The 12,596-nt window shown below is 40.8% G+C and overlaps 1 protein-coding gene across 2 annotated transcripts in view; it reads left to right on the forward strand.

Annotated features, from left to right (window-relative positions):
* RALGDS (ral guanine nucleotide dissociation stimulator) overlaps nucleotides 1–12,596 on the forward strand; it is a 61,365-nt gene that overhangs the window by 31,779 nt on the left and 16,990 nt on the right. The window contains exons 2-4 of one of the 2 annotated variants that reach the window (XM_018564230.1): nucleotides 6,597–6,773; nucleotides 10,418–10,611; nucleotides 11,620–11,694. In XM_018564230.1, coding sequence (XP_018419732.1) covers nucleotides 6,597–6,773; nucleotides 10,418–10,611; nucleotides 11,620–11,694 — 446 coding nt within the window. The remainder of the gene's footprint in view (nucleotides 1–6,596; nucleotides 6,774–10,417; nucleotides 10,612–11,619; nucleotides 11,695–12,596) is intronic. The other variant, XM_018564231.1, reaches the window with a different exon arrangement.

Consider the following 12,596-nt stretch of genomic DNA (forward strand, 5'->3'; position numbering starts at 1 on the left):
CCCCCCCAATTCATACCAGACCCTTTAGGTCTGGTAGGAATGCTAGGAGAATGCCAATTCAAAAGCAAAGGAAAAAAAACAAAAAACTTTAAACTTGACTTTCCCTGGAATTGAACCTGGAACGTTAGCAATGGCAAGCCTGTACCTCTAACCACTATTCTAATAAGGAGGGGGGGGGGGATCTAGTGATTTCTCTCACTTTCTGGTGAGCTGAATGGCTTAAATTCAAGCAGTGTATGTTGACCAGCTATAGTGTAATTGCCAAGCTGCCTTTATTGGCCATTGCTGGCAACAATGCAGCCTGTCTGCAGCCTCTTTGGGGTTTCAGCTTTTGCATTCCTACTGAGATCAAGCATATGGTTCTGATCGCATTCGCCAGTCAGGCCCTTCATGTATATTCCTCCAGCACAACATTTATCCTCTGCTGGGTGACTTCCCAGCTTGCAGTTGTCTGTCACCTGGTGATCATCTCCACATTGGTTGCCGAGCTGTCTGATTACTATTCAAGTGCCGTGTAGCCTCGGATCAGATACATAATGCACAGAGTTGTCACTGGATGCCGCTGTCAAGCGAGTGCAAATGTTGCAAATTCTTTTATGATGGAAAATTCAGCACGTATTTTATCATACATCATTACTTTACATAAAATCTTGTCTCCCGTACTCGCTCAAGGTGGCCATGTTGCGTGTTTGACCAGAGATAAAGAAAGCACAGTCCATCGAATCAGCGAAAATAAATGAGGTCAGGGAGTAGGGGGAAAAAATGGCTTTGACTATTTCTTCTCGTTTACTGTATTACTGTAATAATGCAAATTTAGGTTTCCATTTTTCTTTGTGAAGCATAAATGCTAATTGATATGCACAGAGTAATTTTCACGAGCAGCCTGAATGTTGTAGTGTAACACACCTCAACCACAAAAGTGTGAAATTGTGGTCTGGTGCTGTGTCTTGCAGGGTAATTAAGGTATGTTGTGGCTTTGCATTTGCTTGCATCCTGTTGCTAAGGCATGGACCCTACTTTTGTCAAAGCCACAAATGGTGTAATACCTGTTCACACGGTTCATATAGGCGATCAGCCTGCAGATGTCAAGCTGTTCACTGCGCAAACCCCAACTTGTTTTAAAGCATGTGATGTGGCCACTTTAACCAGTGTTTATCAATTTTTTTACAATTTGTGTTCACCTCTAATAACCTGATACCTTCTTTGGCTTCCCTGTGCTTTTTGAGTCCACTTTCTACACGTTGAGGTCCCCACCACAGCTCACTTTATTTCCTCTTTTACTGCCTCCTAGTTACCATGGTAGCATTTTTTCAGGGCAAATGAATATTTACATTAAAAAAAGAGCACCATATCAGCAATAAAATGAGGAACCATAGATTACAAAAATACCGATTTAAACCACATCCAGTACGCACTAAAATTGACCGTAATCTAAATTTGCAAGCTTGCAAATTGTAAGGAGTTTATATTTTAGGGTATTTTGGTCATGTTGATGGTCACAATTTTGTAAACCAACATGCATGAGTCGCCAGCCTAATGTTTCATTGGGTACTAAGCCCTTGTTCATCAGTGTTTTGCTATGGTCACAAACAGCTTTTATTTCAATCAGTCATGACCAGTAAGTATTCAAGAACTTAATGTGAAGCCTAGGTAAAGTGCATGGAGTTGCTAACCATAAATCTAACCAGTGAACTTTATGGAGACAAATCGGCTTATGTGGGCTTTATAAGTGGACGTGTCTATTGGTTCATGGGGGTACTGGATGATATCCAATAGACTTATGGTTACCTAGTTGTTAACCATTAGTCTAACCAATAGACTTATGGAGACAAATTGGCTTATATGTGCTTTATAAGTGGACGTGGCTTTTGTTGTTGGTCATAGCAACTATGTCCTCCAGACACCCAAAGAATAAAACTCAAATCAGTTATTCTTTGTGTTATGTAATTAGTTTTTTAGCTATTTTTTCTTTTTTTTAAATGTAATACGCAGCACAGTGCAATATATTGGAGCTTTTATAAAGTATAATACCACATTTTCCCTTTTCATTCACACACATAATAGTCTAGAGGCATGCCAGGGGCTACATGCTGATGCTTTCAATCCAATAAAATGTACGCCGAGCCTGTGCAGCAGCAACAAAAGCTGTAGCAGAAATTTGGTTGGTTTCATTTTGAGCCACAAGAAACAGTCGGCGTGTGTCGTCACTGCGCTTTGCATAGAAATGTCAGCACATCTTATTATTTGTATATATTTTGCGTAACAGCACTTGTGAGATGAGGACATTTGTATTAGAGAGTCTGCCAGCAGTGTGGACTGATAGGATCTCCGATTATACCCAAAGAACCGCATTTGTCTATACACGTGATCCAAATGGCAGCACAGTGGTTAGCTTGGTTTCCTCACAGCAAGGTCTTAGGTCCGCAGTCAACCAGGCCTCCCTTTCTGTAATCTATACATGTACTTGCCAGCTGAGATTGCAGGCCCCCCACCCCAGAGATCTACTAATAGGGGTCAATAAATTATCTTTACAGAGAGGTGCTTTATAGATGCTGTGTGCCAGACTTGTACCATACCAGTAGTGTCAATGAATTTGCGGTTGGAGCGAAACCAAGAACTTACATATTTATTAGGCCGCCTTCCTTCTGAGGACAAGATTGAGGAAGTTTTGGGGATTTTCTTGAATGTGCATAAAGTACTTGTGAGGAGGGTAGAATGAGGAAGCAAAACCAACTTGACTTTAACCCTTTTACTTCAGCTGTTACAGATCAGACCTTCCTCTTCTGTGGAGATAACAGTTGCATTTCTACATTGATGTTTTTAACTGTCAAAAAAAAAAATTAGACTGTAGGTAGCTAGATGTGCAGAAGAAAAGTTTAACTCCAGAACCAACATGCATGAGTCGCCAGCCTAATGTTTCATTGGTTACAAAGCCCTTGTTCATCAGTGTTTTGCTATGGGCACAAACAGCTTTTATTTCAATCAGTCATGACCAGTAAGTATTCAAGAACTTAATGTGAAGCCTAGGTAAAGTGCATGGAGTTGCTAACCATAAATCTAACCAGTGAACTTTATGGAGACAAATCGGCTTATGTGGGCTTTATAAGTGGACGTGTCTATTGGTTCATGGGGGTACTGGATGATATCCAATAGACTTATGGTTACCTAGTTGTTAACCATTAGTCTAACCAATAGACTTATGGAGACAAATTGGCTTATATGTGCTTTATAAGTGGACGTGGCTTTTGTTGTTGGTCATAGCAACTATGTCCTCCAGACACCCAAAGAATAAAACTCAAATCAGTTATTCTTTGTGTTATGTAATTAGTTTTTTTGCTATTTTTTTTTCTTTTTTTTTAATGTAATACGCAGCACAGTGCAATATATTGGAGCTTTTATAAAGTATAATACCACATTTTCCCTTTTCATTCACACACATAATAGTCTAGAGGCATGCCAGGGGCTACATGCTGATGCTTTCAATCCAATAAAATGTACGCCGAGCCTGTGCAGCAGCAACAAAAGCTGTAGCAGAAATTTGGTTGGTTTCATTTTGAGCCACAAGAAACAGTCGGCGTGTGTCGTCACTGCGCTTTGCATAGAAATGTCAGCACATCTTATTATTTGTATATATTTTGCGTAACAGCACTTGTGAGATGAGGACATTTGTATTAGAGAGTCTGCCAGCCGTGTGGACTGATAGGATCTCCGATTATACCCAAAGAACCGCATTTGTCTATACACGTGATCCAAATGGCAGCACAGTGGTTAGCTTGGTTTCCTCACAGCAAGGTCTTAGGTCCGCAGTCAACCAGGCCTCCCTTTCTGTAATCTATACATGTACTTGCCAGCTGAGATTGCAGGCCCCCCACCCCAGAGATCTACTAATAGGGGTCAATAAATTATCTTTACAGAGAGGTGCTTTATAGATGCTGTGTGCCAGACTTGTACCATACCAGTAGTGTCAATGAATTTGCGGTTGGAGCGAAACCAAGAACTTACATATTTATTAGGCCGCCTTCCTTCTGAGGACAAGATTGAGGAAGTTTTGGGGATTTTCTTGAATGTGCATAAAGTACTTGTGAGGAGGGTAGAATGAGGAAGCAAAACCAACTTGACTTTAACCCTTTTACTTCAGCTGTTACAGATCAGACCTTCCTCTTCTGTGGAGATAACTGTTGCATTTCTACATTGATGTTTTTAACTGTCAAAAAAAAAAATTAGACTGTAGGTAGCTAGATGTGCAGAAGAAAAGTTTAACTCCAGACACCCAAATTATATCATTTGGAAGCTCGCCTCTCAGTTGTCTTTTCTCAGTTCTCCCAACTGCCCCTTTTCTTCTCTTTTAGTTGTTGCTCTTTTTTTGTGTTGATGTATAGATCTTTAATAAAAAAAGGTACTAATTATCAAATGTATTAGCCCTCATTCCTTCCTGATCGATTTGTTGAGCGTTTCCCAAAGTGCGACAATGCTCATTATGAGGATTTCCATTCACACCTGAGCATTGTCCTGCCACTTGTACATTTTTTTTTTAGTGCTTTTGTTTGCATCTTAGCCCTCGTTCACACCTGAGCGTTTTGTAGCGCGTTCTACGCTCGACGAACGCTCTACAAAACGCTCAAAAATATAAATCCCATTGTAGTCAATGGTCTCGTTCCCACCTTGGCGTATTTCCGCCCGTCCCTAACGCGCTACAAAACGGCCCACGCCTGAAAAGGTACAGGTACTACTTTGGGCCGTTTTGTTGCACGTTTCCATTGGGATACAGCCAAGTAGCCTTCGGAAACGCGCGACGGTCGCACGACTTTTTTACCGCGAATTGCGGTAAAAAAACGTGCGACAGACGCGCATATGCAATACGCCTAGGTGTGAACGAGACCTTACAGCAGGTCTTCTCCTGGTAGTAACCTCAGGTCTGTGGACACAACGGAGGATTCAGGAGTGTCCATGTTGGATGTGGAAACCTTCATACAGTTGGTGAGGGCCCACAAGAACCTCTATGACCCCAGTTACAAGAACCATGGCTAGCAGCGAGGGCTTGAGGAGAAATTGGATGTGAAGTTTTCTCGGATTGGGGGTGTCTGATAGAACAAGACACCACAATACCAAACAGGAAACCCAAGAGGCAGGTAAAAGGACAACGATGACATATGATGTCGGAGATGATACTGCTTTCCATTGGCCAAAACAAAAAACGCTTGAAGCTTAAAAACGTATTCACATGAAAACATGTGCACAAAAGCTTTAAAATTGCCTGAAACCACTCACACTTGGGTGTGAATAAGGGCTTATACTAGGGTTGGACATAATATGAGGATAGCTCAAGAGTTAGGTGCCAGCTGCAATTTTTGAGGAGCATTGGCTGGCTCCTGGGATTTGTCCAGCCCTGGCTTATGTTGTACTAACCTTTTCATCCAGTCTCTAAATTATTGCATCTATTGTCCTCAAAAGTCAACATGAAGAAAAAGTAGTGGTTAAAAAAAACCCTACTTTGTTTAACCAATCATTTTATGAATATTCATTCTTCGTGGGCCATGTAATTGGGGGTGTGGTAGATGTGTGGCTCTTGCATACTTTGTGTTTGTATTGTATCTATCTTCCCCTGCTTTGTAGGGATGCATAGGGTTAAGAATAATTATGGAAGGGAAGGAGGAAATGCCTGCCTAAGCTCCATGGCTTGCCTGCTTTACCCAATTGAATAATAAAAGCCTTTTCCTGGAACAGGGGCCCCAGTGACATTTTTGTTGTCGTATCTGCCACTATCTGGCTTATTTGCCACCCATGTTCTCTTTTTGTAAGAGTGTCAGAGCACCTGGCACAGTGTTTAGCTTTGAAGGGGGTACTTGGGAAGTGACAAGAGGCAATTCAGAAAATGCCTGAATGGTATGTTTACTTTGTGAAGAGTGGAATGTCTGTTAAAAGGTAATATTGTCTTTCAGAGTTATAACTATGTAGCAATGAGTACTATTCAAACAGTGTTTTTTTAGTGTAGTTGTACATAAGGTCTTGGCTTAGGTGCTCGCAATCTAGCAGTTTGCTTGGGTTTAAAATAACCTGTATTTTTCTTTTTTTTTTCAAGTCTGTGGTATTAATGGCAGTGAAAAAAAAATAAAAACAAAAGCCATTTAATCCCTTAACAGGTTTATTCGGTAATCGCATTTTGTTTATTATTTGATGCGTATTTCTTGGCCATCTGGTGACTGGCAGCTGCTGTGGACATGTTGTAGTGGGTGTCATTATCAGGGAGGCCGTGGATCCGATTACATTGCGAGAGAGGATTACTGAAGTTTCCGTTGAGAAAGAAGCTCCAATGGAGAGCGGCTTTTGAACAGGACGCAGGGACTAAGAAGCTATGTAGCTGTTACATGAACAGTGCAGGGATGAGGTCCAGGGCAACCAATTAGATGTCTGGCTTTATAACTTCCATGTAGTCAGATTAATGAAAGGATGATTTTCTGTTTTTCTGTGCATAGTGACATTCTACTGTGCATGGCCGCAGCAAACAAAATGGCCACCACCTCCTTGTGCTGCATACACATTTTATCATGTCACTGTTCAATGAGAATAATTAACCCCTTTTTTCTTCTTCCCAACAGAGCTCCGCGCAGGAGATTGGAGAAGAGCTGGATGACGGTGTTATCTACAGCATATCACTCCGCAAAGTGCAGCTCCACCACACCGCCAACAAGGGGCAGCGATGGCTGGGGGTAAGCAGGGTACCGTCTCCCATGGGCACTGCAGAAGGCGGGCTTGCCGGATCCCGGGATACCACGGTGAGGAAGACAGGGATAGTGTTGAACTGGGATGGCGGGAGGCGGAGGGGCCTCTTTGGGTTCCGTAAAATGATTCCTAATTTTTATGTGGTCAGGGCAGACAGAGGAAAGCAGGAATGAGCCATCGTATTTGTGATCTGCCAGCTTTGTTTTCACTAACACCTGTGTGTGCCTACCCTTGTGTGTCTATTAATTAAAAGATCCTCATGCCTTTCACACACAATTTAAGCATACTTTGGATAATTTGGTTCAACCAAGCAAACGAGCAAATGGGAAGGTGCAGTTTACGTCAACCTATAGCAATAATTACAATTAATTGGTTGCTATTGTATTCTGCATTTTGACGCCCTCCTAGCACTATTTTATTGGATAAAGCCTATAATGATGGCCGCATGTTGGATTATCCAAATCTAATGTTGAAATTGACTCGGCAGCCATTTGTCTTTTTATAAGGACACAAAACAATACAGCTCCTGTTTAGCTAAGCAGGAAAAATGCTCGCTACAAATAGAAAAACATACCCCAAGACCTAATCTTTCTGGCTATGTAATCAAATATCCTGATGGCACAACTACAATTTAAAAGTTTTGATACAGAAACTAAAGCTCTTTAGTTCTGCTGCAGTCCTTGTATGAATCCACTTCACACTTCAGCCTTTGTGGCTGCTCTCCATAGACTTTCATGCACATACCTTATACCCATCCAATCATGGCTCCACCCTGGCTGATCCTGACTTTGTCTGCACGTGATGAGCAGTGTCTGCTAAACTGAACCTTGTAATCATTTAATCTGTGTATTAATTTTCTATGCTTGTATGTTATCTGCTGCTACTTCTAATAACTGCTCTCACCTTGGACTTCCATGCCTGGAACAGATTTCAGAACAAGGTGATCATCACCACCTTTGTGTAAATAGGGTGTTGATTCACCTCAGAAAAGGGGCCATTTCATTTTAGTTGGTTAACACATCAAGAGAACTGGTCCTCACTTGCATGCTAACACTCGCTAAGGATACAGTGGGACTTGTTAGGACTGCAAAATGTCCACCACAGCAGAATTTGTTTTGGGAGCCAGATCTATTAACAACTAAAGAAAACCTCAAAAGTTGGGTGCCATCTGTAATTTCTAAGGAGCATTGGCTACCTGGCTCCTGATTTGACCCAGCCCTGCCTAAAGAAATATATATAGGTACATAGATACAGGTACATATGCAGTACTTGAGAGAAGCTGACCCATACACAGGAGTAAGCATGATCATTGTAAAGGGGGAGGGGGGATGGCATTAGTTTGTTACAGTTGAGAAACAGTACTTTATTGGGTTAAAGGAGGGAGGGAACTCTCCCTTTTGTTCTCTAGACTATATAATCTCCAGCTGTAACATGAAAAATAGACTCCCTTGTTGAAAGAGACTGCTTGTATCATTAGTCTTACCTCAGCCAGACAGAGTCCATGTCAGGGACAGGGCGGGAGCAGCCCATGCGCCGGCCAAGTGGAGGTCAGCCAAGATCTTACAGTAACTCAGTCCATTGAGGATCCTGACCTTCACTAGTCTCAGGGGAAGTGGTTTAGTTTCGAGAATTCTGGGACGGAAGGGTAAAATCAAACACACTCGAGAAAAGGTATGCTGGGGGAAATGAAATATACAGTATACACATTCCATTGTATCCCAGAGGAATAGAATGATATAACTCAGTGCAATGTACACATTCAGCACGTTACATCTGTGACATTAACACCAGGAAGGAAGGCTGTGCACATAGCTTATCATATCCTGTCATAAGTTAAAATAGTCTACATGATGGGGAACTTGTTGCTGTCCCGCTAATTTGAGTACTACTCCCAGGATGCTTTGCAGATGACGGGTAGAGCTGTATATCATAATCATTAAGTCAAAGCTATACTGAAATAATCTCCCTGTTTTCCTGCTACCTTTTAAATGCATAAATAGAAGCATTAAAATACTTTTTCTGCAAAAAAAATTCTTCTTTACGCTCCCTCTTGAGCTGGTCACGTCACATGATCAAATGCTAGAGCATTGGTCTCATGATCTCTGTCAAAGGAGAGAATTGGAATTGATTGGCCAGATCTGTCAGAGTATCAACTCCCTAAGCCAACCTGAATTGTAGGGTTCTTCCCCCTGCACTATCTACCCTGTACTGTAGGTACTTGTAGTTTTTAATGGAACACGTTGATTGCTTCCTCCAGCTCCATAACGGAAGGTCCATGCGACCTTAGGAGTCCTTGATGATTGCAGTCATCAATGTAGAATATTTTGTAATTATGGGCTGTTATAAATAAACGGTGGGGGATGGATGCTGTTGACTGGGCATTTAACCTCCATATACTGTATACCAATAGAGAATCCACCTGGAGACAGTGGCACCTCTGCTTAACTCAAACCCAAACATGGTATGTCATGGACACAGTGGGGAATGGTCTTGAGATCTTGGGGAAGAGATTTCCATGCCATATATAGCTCAAAAAGCTGGCAGAAGACTCGACCTGAATATAAAAGTATAATGCTTTACCTTTTTATATAAACATCTACATCATACATATCTGTATGTTTTAAACATGAAAGTGTCATTTGTTTCCTGAAACTCATGTGGAGGTTTTGTGTAGTGTGTCAGCAGGTAATGGTATTGACTAACAATGACAGCAGTAAAAGCATGCTACCAACAGCATTCCATAGATCGTGTAGGTGCTAAAACCTTACAAGAATGTACTTGAGGTTCCATTATTGTTTTTATCTCAAAGAACTGGCTGGTTTTAGTGCAGTTTTAGTATGCCACATTTGTGAAATAAATCGAATTGTATGCCACTGAAAGGTAACACTAAAAGATCAGTTAAGCCTACATTGTACCTTTAGAGGACAACTCAATCTATCAGGAATGTGATATAGTAATGAAAGGCAACTAAATACATTTGGTTTGATCTATGTAAAGGCTTTTTTTGGGGGAGAGAGTAACTATAGGGTTAACTATTTTTTGGCCAACATACATGGCATAGAGATCAGAAAGGAACGTAGTACAGATTGCAGGGCTAACATCAATAGCCTAACCTTAAAGACCTCTAGATCCCAAAGGCTTTAATTGAAACTAGGATTATTTACAGTTGGCTTCAAGTGATGGCAAGGGTTGAGATATTTGTACCCCTCCAAATAAGTGTTCAGTAAACACTGCCTTAGACTATGGTAATCACCCGCAGCAGTTAGCTTTTTTCCTCTTTTGTAGTTTCTTGTTTAAAAGTGTGTTATGAATACAATAACTTTCACACAGTCATTGACTGACGTATTGCACAAAACCCCTTCTTCATGCTAATTTAACCTGGGCTGCTTGTTAATGTCTGATGCTTGCTGTCCAACATCTTGCTTTTTTACCAGCTGGTAGCACTAACAAGTCCTTGCTAATTCCTAAGGCAAGCCATCTCTGATAGTAAATTATGGAACTGATTGACATAATGTGTTTTCTTTTTTTCTCTCTTTCTCTTCCAATTCAGTTTGAGAATGAACCCAACATCTTGCTTTTTTACCAGCTGGTAAACAAGTCCTTGCTAATTCCTAAGGCAAGCCATCTCTGATAGTAAATTATGGAACTGATTGACATAATGTGTTTTCTTTTTTTCTCTCTTTCTCTTCCAATTCAGTTTGAGAATGAGTCGGGGCTGAGTCTGTACGAGACATGCAAAGTTCGGACCATCAAAGCTGGGACTCTGGAGAAGCTGGTGGAATACCTGGTCTCTGCGTTCAAAGGCAATGACTCCACTTATGTCACTATTTTCCTGTGCACATACCGGGCTTTCGCGACCACCAAGCAACTGTTGGACTTGTTACTAAACAAGTGAGTGAAATAGATTGATGGACGGATTCCATTTTTAAATTATGGAAGGTCAAGCTTGAAGTGTAGGTTGGTTGGGGTGGATCAACTTGGATTTGGTTGACCAGGCGTTGAGTTCAGGCCAGTGTGAAGGGTCCAGCTTTAAAGTAAATTAGGTCATGAATATAATCTATTAAGTTGTATTTGGAAGGCAGATGACACCCTTGGCCAGATGTTTTCTGCTTGGATATTGGACAAGATTTGTGGTAGATATTGTCATATACTGACCAATACGATCTTTGAATGAGAGGTAATGTGCTGTCTTCTGCTCAGCATTGCGGTGTGGCCTGTACACAAAACTTTAACTCTGACAGATGTGGTCATACAAGTTTAAGTTGGTTTGGCTAGTCCACGTCTCATCCATTTGAGCATAGTTTAGTATGTGCCATGTATATGGGGAAAAAGCTAAGCGAGTGGAAAATCTGTCTGGACAATGACTGCATTCTGTCACTGTTTCAGAACATTGTTCAACAATTTTCACACGGCGTGATCCATTTGTTGCAGATACAGAACCTCTCGACCTACTAAAGACTGGGGTGCCAAATTGGGGTTAAGGATCCTGATATATGCAAAAAATTATTATAGAAAATATTCCCTCGATTTACATTTATGCATGCCTCCTATTACACTTAACTGAGTTTCTTCTGAAACTATGAAACAAAATGTGCTGACAGCAAATGAGCCTGTGGTGTTGGATAATAATTGCATAACTTTTCATTAACTGATCACAGATCATGTTATTAACGCAGATCTATAATTGTATTGCTGATGAGCCATCAAGTAAATCTTTGGATTATTTAAACACATGGCAGGAATGTGACAAAGTTCAGTGATGGTGTGAAATTCAGCTCAGACTAATCCAGTACAACAGGTTCTGCTCCTAAAGAGCTTCTTAAAGGAGTAGTGTGTATTTAGGACAGTCATCGGGCAGAAATGTAAAATGCCGAACTGAGTTTCAATATTGTTTTCAAGGTTTGGGCGCCTCCATCCTCAACTTAATGGTGAACATTCCCATAACACTGTGGATGACCGGCTTGAGCTAAAAAAGTAAGTTGCATCAATCTTGGTTTGTCCTCCTGTGCTCAAAACACACGAAAAAGGCATGGACTTTTAAACACACCTTTGTAAATGGGCCTTGGATTCACACGGAATTTGTGTAAAATGTATTCAATTTATATACGATATATAGTCTGTCAGTGGGGAGCCAGCACTGAGCAGTGTATGGACCGGCTGGTATTAATAGTGGATTTCTGTTTGCAGAATACACAGTTGGGGCTTGTGAAGTGAAAGTGAGATGCCATCTTCTTGAGACCCATGTTTGAGTGTGGCCCAGCTCACTTTCCCCCTTTTTAAGCACCTACATGTATTCTTCCCTCTTAATCCCTTTTATTTTTGGGTTAAATGAAATGAACCTCTGTGACATCATTTTATAAGTTACTGTATTTACCCGAGAGGTCAGTTCCTTATGTCTGACAGTTAATTTGATGCTTTCAGTACATCTGATTATTTAGATTTATGGATAGACACGGTTGATAGCACTTTATTACCCTTCTTCCATAAACTGTTCTGTAAATCATCAGTTAATGCATTGTGCTCGTATGCTTGTAATTGAAAAATCTTTACATAAAGATGGGAATTTATACAGGCAAAGATGTGCAACCTTTTATGTAATATTACAGTAAGCAATGTTCTAAGTGCAGTAAGCCACAGCAGCATATCGGCAGACCTATTTCATTTTGATTATTATAAAGTAGTGAAAAGTTAAATGTGATTGTTGTTGATTTACTGCACTTTGCCCTTCCCTTAACAATTATGGCCAAAAATATAGATCTATACTCGGACAAAAAACAAACCAAACTAAGCCCAAAAAATAAAAAGGGGCAGACTCGATGGACCATTCATCTTTTTCTGCCATCTCTCCTTTTATATTTCCCTTGGCAGATCCTAAA

The sequence above is a fragment of the Nanorana parkeri genome, unplaced genomic scaffold (assembly GCF_000935625.1).
Source record: "Nanorana parkeri isolate BGI_ZX_2015 unplaced genomic scaffold, ASM93562v1 scaffold738, whole genome shotgun sequence".
In the NCBI taxonomy this organism is placed as follows: domain Eukaryota; kingdom Metazoa; phylum Chordata; class Amphibia; order Anura; family Dicroglossidae; genus Nanorana; species Nanorana parkeri.